At 29.0% G+C, this 13,931-nt stretch overlaps 1 protein-coding gene across 2 annotated transcripts; it reads right to left on the reverse strand.

Moving 5' to 3' along the window:
* Window positions 1–123: 123 nt before the first annotated feature.
* On the reverse strand, window positions 124–12,677 carry LOC105425768 (hrp65 protein). 2 transcript variants are annotated; one of them, XM_089073881.1, is made up of 14 exons: window positions 12,285–12,677; window positions 10,583–10,858; window positions 10,290–10,508; window positions 9,778–10,079; window positions 9,210–9,505; window positions 8,942–9,132; window positions 8,718–8,799; window positions 8,481–8,500; window positions 3,247–5,645; window positions 1,539–1,586; window positions 1,138–1,202; window positions 863–926; window positions 548–597; window positions 124–213 (listed from the first exon to the last, which is right to left on the reverse strand). In XM_089073881.1, exons 1-9 carry the CDS (start codon window positions 12,537–12,539, stop codon window positions 5,433–5,435), a joined length of 1,854 nt encoding a protein of 617 aa, XP_088930007.1. In that variant the 5' UTR covers window positions 12,540–12,677; the 3' UTR covers window positions 124–213; window positions 548–597; window positions 863–926; window positions 1,138–1,202; window positions 1,539–1,586; window positions 3,247–5,432. The 2 variants fall into 2 exon arrangements, with proteins under 2 accessions (XP_088930007.1, XP_088930008.1); XM_089073882.1 differs by lacking the exon at window positions 3,247–5,645.
* Window positions 12,678–13,931: the final 1,254 nt, after the last annotated feature.

The raw sequence follows: 13,931 nt of genomic DNA on the forward strand, positions 1-13,931 counted from the left end.
TCCATTTATCCTGATATCCTCGCTCTTGCTGATTCTAATTTATATCCAGTAAATAATAATGCATCATTATGAGTTAGAAAATACCCAAGATGATTGAATAAAATAAATCGATCAACACATTAGTGATATTAATAAAATTATATATTTATTCAGATATAAAGTCATTATATTTGAATATTAAATTTTGATTGTTGAACCATACTGCACAGAATGCTGTAACAAATAAAAATTGATTATTTTCGTAAATGAATTTTATGCTAAAAATTAAGATGCTGTGCAAATCAGCATGTGAACGAGTGCTTTCTCATCTTTTATTCAGGACTCTAGCCAGTTATTCATCACTATATTTTCAGTATAAAACTTTTGCATAACTTATAATTATTTTGAGTGCAACGTTAAATTTTTTAGTAAAAAATTAATTATATTATTAACACACAAAACAGAAGTCTAACTAGTAATTTTTATTGCCTAATCTTTTCTACAAAAAATGAAAAGTTCAGATAGTAAATATAGATTAATTAATAAATGTAATGAGTATTCTTTTTACCATTCCACTAATTCGCTGAATTACTCTTGGGAGAACGCGCCTTGTAATCCCTATACAAAATATGTTTATGAAAAACAAGTATAGACAATTAATTAACTAATTGTATAAAATATTGTTCAAGGCTTGCTTCAGTCAAAAAAAATGTACACGTTGGAATTAGATCTTTAACATCAGGTTTCAGACCCGAAAGTATATCATCATTGCAAGCCAATAATATTTTACATTAATGTCGATATATTTATATTTCTTCATATATAATTATATTATTTAAGAGTACGCATGCAAATTTTTGTATTAATATTTCTAGTATCTCACCTTTAAAGCATAACTATTTCCGTATATCGGAGCAATTTGTGTTACTTCTCGATCAAGGATTTTCCTTTAATACAGAACAAGAATAAAATTAATAACATATGCATATGATATTACTATGTCGTATAAATCAGATTTTGATTAGCTAATCAGTACACGTTAGGATCAAATAGAATCATTTAGAATCATTTATACAAGTTATCATCACAATCAAATTAATAAAAATGGATAAGAATAAAGTGCAGAGAAAGTACAGAGAAATTCTAAATTATACAAACCTCAGATATAGTAAAGTTACTTCATGTAACAACCTCAAGCGTGAGCATCGTTTCAAGACATCAGACTATAAAGAAAATAAAAAATTTATGTTGTAAAATGCAAAAAAGAGTATTTATCAATAATAAGAAATTTTTAATTGTGATCAGTACGTTGGGACTATTTTCCTATCACAAAGCTTCAAAATGAATAAATTTTACATCACTGTATGCATCTTACAAAGAAAAAAGATTTATCAATAATATGAAAACGTAAAAATTAAATCAAAATTTCAAAACTTCAAAAAGATCTATACAGAACAAAGCATATATTTAGTTCTAATTAACATATTTGAAATTATAACTAAAAATAAAAATTATAATTAAATATAAAAATTATCTTTATCAAATATTAAAAAATGTACCTATATATTTCAGATTTCCGTTTCTGCTCAACCTGTTGATGCACTAATCTGAAAACATACAACATGTTATCAATACATGTTTATTAAAAACATTGTCCTCTAGTGACTCCAGTTCCAAAAAAATTTGATATTCGCGTAAAATAAATTTCAGTTTCTAAAATATATAATATGCATTGTTTAATAAATATTTTAGTTAATTTTAGTTAAATTGTTTTTTATTAAAAATTCAATATTGCATTGTAAAGTATATTAACTTTAAAGTATTTAATTTTGCATCATACAAAACGGTGTGATTAAAAAGTATTTTTTATGTGTTATGTACTTATTAATATTATATATTTATTAACCTATGTTATAAATAAATTATAAAATTATAGATATACCTATTCCCAAAGTCTCATATATCGATTTAGAAAGTCATAAATACTTAAGATAAGATATTTAATAATTGTATATAGATAATTTATAAAATATGTATGTGTTAAAATATATTAAATTAAAATTACACGAACATTTATAAATATATTATGCAATTATTAAAAATATTGCATTATCAAAAATAAAAATAATTTTAAATATTTATTATAATTAAAATCGAATATGATAGGTAATTCCTAATTTATATTTCGAAATAATTATAAATTTTACTACAAAATTTTTGAGTGAGATTCTGGAACGAATTATTAGTATATTTTAATACCCTGTCGCATAATAGTAATAGTTATAAAAATATGTAAAAACTTCAAAAAAGTACAAAAATTTGTACTTTTAATTTTTGTATTTTTAATAATAACTTTTAACAATGTGGGAAAATACAAATAGGTCGCAATTAAGTATTATGTTTGTGTTAAAGATATAATTCTGAAAAGATTATAGTGCATTAAATCACACAGATTTCTTCAAAAAATCTAAACCTTCTCAGATCTTTACATATATTTCGTCATCATTATAATATTTTTTAATGCAACATCGTATCTCAGGAATTATTACAAACATTTGCGTTTCCTATTTAGTTTTCTGTTCAAAATATATTTTTGCGTACTAAAAACATCCCTCCCATGGGATCAATATTCATTTTCCACGAAATTGGTTTTCAATCATCGCTATAATAAAATTGTCAGAATCGTGACAGAATTGTAAGATTCACGAGTATTCCTTGCCACATAAAGTGGCACAAAGTACGAATTTGTTACTTAATTTTTTATCACAGCCTAGATTTTAATAGCTAGACCAAGACAACCATTTTATTTAGGTATGTTCAGACAGCGTGGTTGTCATAGGTGAAAAGAAGTACTGTCTAGGCTGATTAGTGTTTAATTCGTATAATTATTTAGAATAAGATTTAATGTTTTTCCTTAAGTAAGAGTTGGAGATAAAAATATTTATAAAATATAAAATCACCCATTTATCCATATTAGTTGCACATTGAATGAATTGTATATATATTGTAAATTCCAATCAATAGCAATGCCTGTCAGCAAACATTACAAAGTAATTCTCCATCTGCTTCTTTTATTCTCTGATGTAATATTATATGATGGATAATATAATATTCTAAAAAAAAACAATCATAATGGAAATAACAATAACTTAATAATACTCTTATTGAATAATTATTAAATGATCACTTTGTAATTTTTGCTAATGTTTAACGTCCCACCCGAAGATTAAAGTAAGATTATGCATAAGTTTTACAAAATCTACTCACCTCATTAACAGGTAGTTCATTGATTAGCAGTTTCGAGTAAGTAAGTCTATCTTGTGATTGTAGTCTCCTCTCCGTTAAAAGACTCTTGATTAATTATATTCAGTTCTAAATGAATATTATTAAGCACTGGAACGTGGAAGATTCTTGAAGATGAAAATACTTTTTTTCTTATTATTCATGATTCTTAAAGAATCAAAGTAATAATAGATAAAATTGCCAAATTGTCAAATAATAAAAAGAACAATTACTATAATATAAAATATTAATTGGACAATATAATATAATTATGAATATTATTATAATATATGGACAAGGTAATATTATAATTCATCTTATTAAAGAACAAGTTTTCTCTTCATACCCATTATATAAAAACTAAAAACTTCTAATATAGTATATAGTAACAATAAAGTAAACACAAATTCAGATTTTCATTAGAAGATCATTTTTGATCATATAAGCTCAATTTAGATATATTACCTATTAAAGAAGTTTTGTTGAAGAAATTTTAAATAAAAAATATTTAATAGTTTCTATAGAATGCTTACATTTTTAAATATTTTCATGTTTTATCTTATTAACATAAAATTATCATAAATTTACTAATAATTGTATATAAAATATAATCATCATAGAAGTTTTCAAAGAAGAATAAAAATCATGAAATATCAAAAGATGCTTGCTAGAAATTTTCAAGACAATTTTTGTCTAAAAATTTTAAAGGGTTGAATCTTTCCTATGTAGAAGATATAGAAAATCGTTGAACTGAAAGCAAAATTAATATATCATCAAATATTTTATGTAATATTTTATGTAGGTAATAAAAATTGTAATCTGTAAATCACATAAGATCAGTTATATATGTAATTCATAGAAGGCAAAGTAATATTAATATCTATTAGAAATCAAGATATATAAGTTGGTATTATATACCTTTATTTTTTTAATCATACTTTTGTAGATTAAGATTCTTCACAAAGTATTGAATATTAATATATGCAGGTAGTACTGCGTATATATATATATATATATATATGTATGTATAATATCTTATATACTACGATAATTATTGAATATTTAAGAAACTGATAAATTTTCATGATGCAATCATCACACTCGACACCTAATACGATAACATAATACTAACTTTTTAAGATAAATCACAAGCGTCAAACATTAATTGAAAAAGTAAATTCCAGTCATGACGTCTATGCGTCGTCGCTTATACAATGATATTATTTTCATAATTCAGGTAAAGAGTACAAAATAATAAGTGAGAAAAGTGCATTCTAGTTATAAAAAAAAAATTAAATTATATATTATTTAATAATAAAAATAAAATAATATGATTTTTATCGAAAGAATAATGAAAGGATACAATACAAATTTAAAATGAACGATTTAATAAAGTAATAGTAATTCGGAACAAAAATAACATACTATTGAACAAAAAGTTAGGAAGTTATGTTGTTATCTTATTTACATTTTTTCCAAGATTTTTAAATAAATTGTAACGTCGAATCTTACTTCGTAGTAAACATATGCATCTGACATTTGTGATATAAATATACAAAAATTCATATTATTGATGATTTTTTATCTAATATTTATGAACATATTAATCACATCTCATTCATGTCTATCATAAATGTAAGAGACATTCATTAATTATGAAGTAAGCTTCGAATTAATGATAAATTTTATGTGATAATTTAAGTTGAAACTGCGGAATAAATTGTGTCCAATAATAAAGTATACATTAAATGTTACTTTTCATTGCTAATGTTTTTGCATAAATCTCAATGTAGAAACAGCAATTTAAAGCAGATTTCTAAAACTGATGACGTTACTTTTTTTAATAATATTAATATTGTTGATATTTAATCAGAATACACGTTCAAAAGAAGAAATATCATCTGGAGGACACAGAATCTGTCAAAGTATCAAAACATCAATATCTAAATCCAAATTCTCATGCACCGTTCATTCACAAGTCAATTTTTCAAATCAGTATAATACCATCGATGTCTAATCGTGATCATATTGAATTTTCTCAATACTCCTTCCGCATTTCCTCGTTGATTATCAAGATAGATAAATAATACAAAAGAGAGGAATGAACGAAGGACATAGTACGACAATGTAGCGTGTTAAGAAATCAGCGTAAAATTTTGTACTGCGTATATCTAATATCGTCGGCGTTTGGTGGGATAATCATCCGGACGATTCCGATCATTTCCTTGCCAACGTCCACTACCACCACTACCTCCACGTCCACCACCCATATTACCCATGTCAACCCTCATATCCATTAAATCCATTATTTGTCCGCGGTCATCGTTATAACCCCCTCGATTACCGCGATCCATATTGTACGCGTCCATAAATGACTTCGGATCCTATAAAAACGCGTAGAGAATGCGAATTTTATAGGAAAGCCGAGAGTTTGTTGTTAATCATTGATGAGAATGTCGTTCACATCAGAGGAACGCACGAACGCGTGTGCGTGTAAATGCGCGGATGTACCATAAGTACATTCCGTACACGATTCAGGGCGACCATCCATGTTTGACAGCAGCAGAGGTCATCGTCAATTTTCGTCAAATCACATAGAAAAGAAAGGGGAAAATATAATGTTAGATTGCTGTTTGTGTGTCATCAACAGTAGTAAGCTGCACTAAATACAGCTGTTACTAATATATAGTTCTTTCGTCGGATACGTTCTGTGACATTAATTAATTATTAGACCAAGAGAATGCCCAACGCAGACAATATTTTCATTATACGCGAGTAGACAAACATCAGTGTGGCTGTTTATTACGCGAAACTTCATCTCAAGCATATATTGTTTCTCTTAATCAGAACTTCAACTCAAAAATTGAAGATCGGGAATTACATTCGGGAAGTATATCAAATATAATTATGAAGTTTCAAATTCTGTATCGTCAAATTAAATTTCAAATTAGAGTTGAAGCATGATTAAGGTAGATTGATAAATTTATATAAGGATTGCAATTTTAATAATAATATAACTAATATATATATTAGATCCTATAATACTGGAGTAAGAAATGAGAGATCCATTTCATTCTGAGAGTCGCATAAACAGAAATCGTCGACATTTCCATTGTTTGTAAACATAACATAGTACAAACATCATGTTTGTACGCCTATATATTCTATGTGTTGACCTAAATAGAATTTTTATAAAAATTTCCCAGCCCAATAGTATTAGATAATTACTAATCGTATTATACGATAATTACTAATCGTATTATTGAGTAAAATTTACGAATAAGTTTATCTCGCTAATGATTATAGTAATAAGAACTTATTAAAGCACATAGAATAAATGTTTCCGAATAAAAATGGTTAATCCATTTAATCATGTGGAAAGTCAGTTTCGCATTAGAGAAGACGCTGAGAATAAATTTCCATTGCTTAAACATAAAATACTGACAAGTCTCCATACAATTTTGAAGCTCCGAGCACAAAACGCAAGCAGCAAAGAGGCGTGATCAAAGTCTCTAAGCAAGCTCTATTTTCGTGCTTGTAGAATTTCAAAAATGTATCATAATGCAAATCAGTACATAAAATATTTCTATAGTGCATATATCATAGAGCATATATCAAGATATGCAGGAGCATTAGCATTCCGCGAACAGCATGCTTCCAAGTATTCAGAATAACGAAGTTTAAAATGAATAAACAAGATTCAAATTCAACTTGTTGAAGATTCTGCGAAAGTACAAGTATACAGAGAAAATCTTCTTGGAGATATTTTTATAATAACTTAATATAGTTATTTTGAAGAAAAGTCTCTAGTTGGGCATTTCTTGGTCAATAAAATTACTATGGAACCGTACTATATGTATTTTTCATATTCACTTTTATATTTTATCACAGAAGGCATAAAAGCCGTGATATCAAATTATGAAAGTATTAATGTTCCATAGTAAATGAAATTAATCTTAAGACTACAACAGAATAATAGACCACAGAGTCTCCTGTCTGCAATCATATGGAGAGACCAATATGGCACTTATATCGTAGATCTAAATAATCGCTTTCGAAGGCAGAAAGAGTTTAGAGGTATATATTACAATCGGAAGCCAAGTGTGGCACGATTATATACGAATTAATTTCGAAAAATCAAGAATATCACATTGCGATGGGATTTTTTGTCTAATGTCCTACATATTAATAATTAATGTATGTATCATTTTAAATGCTTTATATATATTTTTGTATATATAAAAAACATTTAAAATAATGTAGCAAAACTTATTAAATAAAATTTATTCGTAAGTTTGTTGAAGTCGATGAACGATATTATTACGGTTGCTAATTTCTAGCTGCGATCTTTGCAGTAGAGTAGTAGAATGCTTGTTATGAAAGTCATTTTTTATTAATCTGCTTTAACGCTGCAATAAAATTTAAATATGCGCAATTTGCATGCTAGTTGGTACATATACAACAAAGTTGGAAGTTTTGAGCAAAACTTTCAGTACAAAGTCATTGGCATCAGCACTTTCGATGGAAGACTTCGCATTATAAAAAAAATAAAAAGTTCATATAGATTCGAATACCTGCGCATCAGAACTAGATGCAAAACAAAAACGTATATCTCGTCAATAGAAATATGTTCATGAGTTAAGTAGCAGAAACAGCTATATAATCGCTTTACAGATCTTTGCATATGGCAACATTAGTTAATGGAGAAACTTGTAACTAAAGTCAGTGTTAATACAGACACTCCAGCAGTATTGAAGTATCTTGCATTGTCTAAATTATTGCATTGTCTTATTGTGCGCATAATTGATTCCTCCATATGTTACAAATATCCAAAACAAATTTTTATGAACATTTTCATGAATAAATTCAATTAAAAATAAGATAATATTAATTGTTGATTTTGCAGACATTAGAACTCTGCGTTAATATTAAAGAGCATGCTCACTTGGGAATATATCAGGGTTTATTAAACCCTCCTAATTTAACTTTATGGTGTTATATACACCGTCATAAATAATTGCTTTCGTCATGCACGACACATTTTGCTCATTATAATGAATAAGGTTTGCGCGAAACGCATAAGAATGTTTCAAAATTGTACCGCCCAAGAAGAAAAAAAAAGAGAATGTGTTCATAAAAAGGAAAGTCAAAGTTGCGAGAAAAAACTTAAGGCTGTAAATATAAGTTAAAGAAAAGAGTAAATAAAAGGGATACGTTACCACTGGCATGCCGCTTCCACCTGTAAGAAATAAAAAAAATATATTGTTAAAATACGAAAGATAAAACTATGACTGAAAAGACAAGTCATAAATTCTAGTCTCAGTTCTATCAATAAGTTTAGAGCTTATATAGCTTGTATAATTCTCTCTAATATCTATATGCATCTATATAAGTTGATTATCATAATTAATTTTTTGTTCTAAAATAAAAATAAAATAAAAAAAAAAAACGCTTACCATCAGGTTGCCCGTATCCATCACGATCATTATTACTGACAGAATCATAACTTTTGCCACCACCACTACGGATTGCTTGTTCCTGAAATTAAAAAAAAAAAAAAAATAAATAAAAAAAAAAGAAAGATAAGTACGCAATAATCAAAATATATAAAATATATAATTTTATAGAAAAGTGCAATTTAATTAAAATGTTTTATTAAATATTTTATTATTCAACGAACCTGCATAAATAAATTATTTTCCTGTTGACGTCTATGCAATTCTTCTTCCTGTCTTCTGATACGTATTGCCATCTCTTCTTGTTGACGTCGTCTTAATTCTTCTTCGCGAGTCCTCTGCTCCTCCGCTTGTCGCTCCTTCATTTCCCATTCTCTCTTCTGTCTTTCACGGTCCGCCTCGCGCATACGCAATTCTGTAATAAAAATGATAATTTATATCACATAAGAAAAAGGACACAGTATTTTACACATTAATATTAAAATTACATACGTTCTCTCAGAAGTTCTGTCTCATGTTCATATCTGGCGAATTCCATTTGGGCTTCCAGTTTTTCTTCCTCCATTGCCATTTCACGTTTAAGTGCTTCTTCCTTCTGCTTGTATAATTCGTGTAATTGCTTCCATCTTGTACCATACTCGTGCTCAAAACTGCCTAATTGCGCAAAACGCGGTCCAATCTCACGTGCTTTAAAGAATTCCGGATTCTTACGTGGCAAATTTTTATCAGGATAACCATCTACATCATCTTGTTGCTCAAATGGCTCCACAACTACTGGTCGAAGAGAACTAAAACAATTTTTACAATTTTTAAGTATACTTTCATTTTTTGTATATTTCTATTTTGTAAATTTCTTATATTTCTTTTATTTCACATAAACTTGTGTTTCATTTGTCAGCACACAGCGATTAATAGAAGTAATCAACCATGTTTCCTATATGAAACTAATTTTTTTATACCCCTAGAATTGTATTATTAGGCACTTGCAGATTAAGATACATCAAACAAGCGTGGCGTCGGGGAATTTTCAAAAAGTTTGTTAAAAAATTTAATAACTTACGCTGTGATAAAATAACAACCCTCTGTGCATTTCCTTAGAGCTAATTGAGCAGATGGTTTCCGACAAAATTCGACAATTCCCTCGCCAGTAGTTTTACCTCTGTCATCAACCTTAACGATTGCACGCTCAATTTCGCCGAATACGCTAAAAGCTCTTTCGAGAAGTTCATTGGAAGTCCATGCTGTGAGGTTCTTTACCTTGATTGTAGATGAATGAGGGGCAAAGCGTACCTTCAAAGCACGACCTTTACGCATCGAACCATCTAATTCGCGTTTAGCTGTATCGGCATTTGCTTTATAATCCTAAAATAAAAGAATAATCATTCTCTAACATGCTAATGCAAAATGCAAAATTCTTTAATAAAGACAATGCCATCATTTTAAAATTATACAGCCAGAAATTCTCATCATTTGATATCAAACGGTAATTATTATAATCATTTTCATATTATCACGAGAAAAATTTATGTATTATTTAAATATTAAATAATTTTGTATAATTTGTATAATTACCATTCTGAGAAAAGCAAAACTTTTCTCTTTGTTTACAAACAATTCAGATATTTCCCCATACTTTTGAAACAAAGTCTGTATCTCTTCCTCAGTCACATCATTCGTCAAATTTCCGACATACAAACGATTTCGGCCACTAAACTTCTTTTCTGTCGTATCTTGTGGTGGAAGCTCATGAGTTGGTCCACTGATAGCCATGACACGTTCCATCAATCGATCCTAAAAGCAATATAAATAGAGTAATTATCATAGCAAAAAGTAACAATTATACAAAACATATAAAACAAACTCACATCTTGTGATCTAGTGGCCATATTTCTATCGCCACCACCTCGACCACCTCCTCGTGCTCCTCGCATTGCACCTCCGCGACCCATGCCCATGCCACCACCCATGCCGCCACCCATGCCGCCACCCATGCCGCCACCCATGCCGCCACCCATGCCGCCACCCATGCTGCTACCCATTCCGCCACCCATTCCGCCACCGATTCCACCACCGATTCCGCTACCCATACCTTCAGGTATAGGATTATCCATTCCTCCATCCATGGAATCATTCATTTTCATCTATAAACAAATTTAATATTTCTGAAATTATAAAATACATAAAAATATATCTATTAAATATATCTTCCTTTCTTTATAATTTTATATATTTAATTTATTATAACTCAAAATAAATTTAATATTATAATGTAATCAATATTTCTTATTTGCATATTTTCTATTCGCCAACATATCTGGGATTGATTCTTCATTTGTAACAAACATTTCAGTATTCATGAATTTAAAATTATGCCACGTGCATGTGATTTTTATCACTGCTAAACATGCCAAAATCTTTTTTTAAATAGATAAAATAGATAGTATTATGCAAATTATTTTAAAAAATAGATCAAAGTAATTAATTTTCTAAGTAAACTTAATAATAATAATAAATAAAATTATACATCAAATATTATATATATAAAATGTGTATATTATATATATAATATTATATATAATATTATATATTATATATATAAATGTGTATGTGTGTATTAGATACATATTTTTAAATAAGCTTTTCTTTTAATTTTTTTTAATGAGTATCATATATCATTATTTATTTAATCATTATACATCCAAAACTTCATAATTATAAATTTAATAACTACTTTTAAAGATAAATAAATATTTATCATTAATTTATCTTTTCTACTTATTTTGGCTTTATTAATTTTATTCTTTTCTTTTTAGAACAAATCTATAATATACTATACTATAATATATTATATTTTTACTATCAAATAGATTCAATTCTTTTTTTATCATTTACACACTTAATTATTTAACTTTAATAAAAAAATATATGTACATATTTTCTTTGATTAGCAAAATCTGTTTTATTATTCTCTGAACAATATTTTTATGATTATATTCATATAATAGTAAAATCATTCACCGGTCATAATTCGATCATGAGGCACGTGCAACGCGAGAATATAGGATGTACGCTGCCATTTTAGATGCAAGAGCGCCATTTTGCATTTACTTGACCGGCGTAGATCAATGATTTATATTCATCAAACTGCTTAATATTTTTATATTCAATAATGCAATGTCGCAAGTGTGTAAACGTACATCGATCATGAATTCATGATAACTCCAATTCCGATAGTCACGTTTTTTTCATCGAAAACAAAATAATTTTCACTAAATCAAGAATTAGAAACGCACATCTTTGCGCGTGATTCCATCACGTAAGAAACACGAGGTCTTATTCGCACGATCGCGTGCGGCCACGTCGAAAATAGCGTAGCTTCGCGGATCATGATCGAATATAGATCGAGAGATCGGATGGACGCGCAGCCAGTTCGAAATGAGACACGTTTCACCTCGCCGACAACGTAATGGCGCCAATACGACGCGGCGGAAGTCGACCCGAAGATAGGCAGATAACGCAATTCTCTCAGGTCGACAGATATTCTGCAAGATCAAAAAGAAAAATTACCGCTTCATTATTTCTGCCGCCGCCACCGCCCCCGACGCCTCCGCGGCCTCCTGAGAATCGTGTGCCGCCTTTTCGACCGCGAGGTCCGCGGCCGCCACCGCCGCCGCCTCCTCCACCGCCTCCGCCACCGCCGCCACCGCCTCCGCCGCTGCCGCCAACGCCGGGCGGGTTTCGTTCACGCATATTGTCATTGCTATTCTCGACTGGTGCACTCGACGTCTCCGACTTCACGTTTGGAGTCTCCGTCCCAGCCATTGCTGCTCCGAGTGCCGCCGCAAATAAAGCTCAAACGTTTCCACGACCGACGTTCCTATGTATCCGGAAGCGAGCGTACACTACGACGTCCGACAACGAAGAGAGACTGGCGAGAGGAGCCGTGGTTGTTAAATATGGCAGTATCTCCTCTGTCGGTGCCAACGCGGTGCATTGTGGGAGATGCAACGAAAGGATTGGTTAAACGCGGGAAATAGCGCGCGATGATTGGTTGGAGGAAAGTTACAGCGCCACGTCGAGACTAGCAAAGGGAGTGGCAGTTCAAATATGGCAGCTTCTTCTTCGCCGATCCTAATGCGATGCATTGTGGAAGATGCAACGAAGGGATTGGTTAGACGCCGGGAATAGCGTGCGGTGATTGGTAGAACGATCGACTTTCAGATTTGCCAATCTCTACGATAGAAAATATTGCTTGCTAGAGATTTTATGCGGGGACTTTTTCTTTTTCTATTCAGATTTCTCCATGGTCACGTGATGCTCACGTAGAAAGAATATGTAATAAATAAATAAATATGTATAAGTCTTTTAAAAAGAGATAATTTTATGACATTTATTTTATTAAATGAGACATTTGTTTAATTCGATATTAAATTATCATTATTTAATATTTAAAACGTAATTGTAATATTATGAGCTGTTATAAAAATGTGTTTATAATTATTTACTTGAAAAAACATTTAAAACTGTATTAACTGTATAATATTAGCGAAGAGTTATCGAATTTTGAAAAAATATATTTCTGATATTTTTACAATTTAGAATATTAAAGAAAATATTTAAGATGACAATCCCAATTATGGTCATGTATTTAAGATTAAAATCTTTTTATATTAAAACATTTATTTATTTATTAATTGAACGTTAAAAAATGTTATTTAATACTAATGTATGAAATATTAATGTATAAGCAGTAATATCATCTTTCAAAGAAAGATAATTAAATTTATAATTATAAATTTAAATTGATTGTAAATTGCGAAGAAGTTTTTTTTAAATACATTTATGTATATATTCCAATTTCAGATCAGTACATATTTTTTTATTTTCATTCGTTTAATATTAAATTATATATATATTAATAATATTCAAATAATATTAATAAATTCAAACTTACATTGCTTTATCTTATACGAGTATCTTATATAATAGTATATTTAATACAATTAATTAAAAACTTTTTATAATTTCAGGAAATTATTAAAAAATAAAGTTACTTCTCTCTTTTTTTCTTAAATATTAATGTTTAGCAAAGTAATTTTATTTTATAATAATTACAAAGATATTAAGAATATAATAAATTGTCTATAAATTTATCCAAATCTTTTTTTTATAATCTTTTTTTGTAATTAGTACATCCATCTATTCATAATTGAA

Source organism: Pogonomyrmex barbatus, unplaced genomic scaffold (genome assembly GCF_055798465.1).
Source record: "Pogonomyrmex barbatus isolate J1 unplaced genomic scaffold, ASM5579846v1 scaffold16, whole genome shotgun sequence".
Taxonomy (NCBI): domain Eukaryota; kingdom Metazoa; phylum Arthropoda; class Insecta; order Hymenoptera; family Formicidae; genus Pogonomyrmex; species Pogonomyrmex barbatus.

Excerpts from the sequence above, each read along its gene's own strand:
- LOC105425768 (XM_089073881.1), bottom strand. The coding sequence starts at position 12,539 with ATGGCTGGGACGGAGACTCCAAACGTGAAGTCGGAGACGTCGAGTGCA. Across the intron at positions 10,859-12,284 it reads GCGGCAGAAATAATGAAGCG|ATGAAAATGAATGATTCCAT; the intron begins GTAATTTTTCTT and ends ATTTGTTTATAG. Across the intron at positions 9,506-9,777 it reads GGTTGTTATTTTATCACAGC|TTCTCTTCGACCAGTAGTTG; the intron begins GTAAGTTATTAA and ends AAATTGTTTTAG.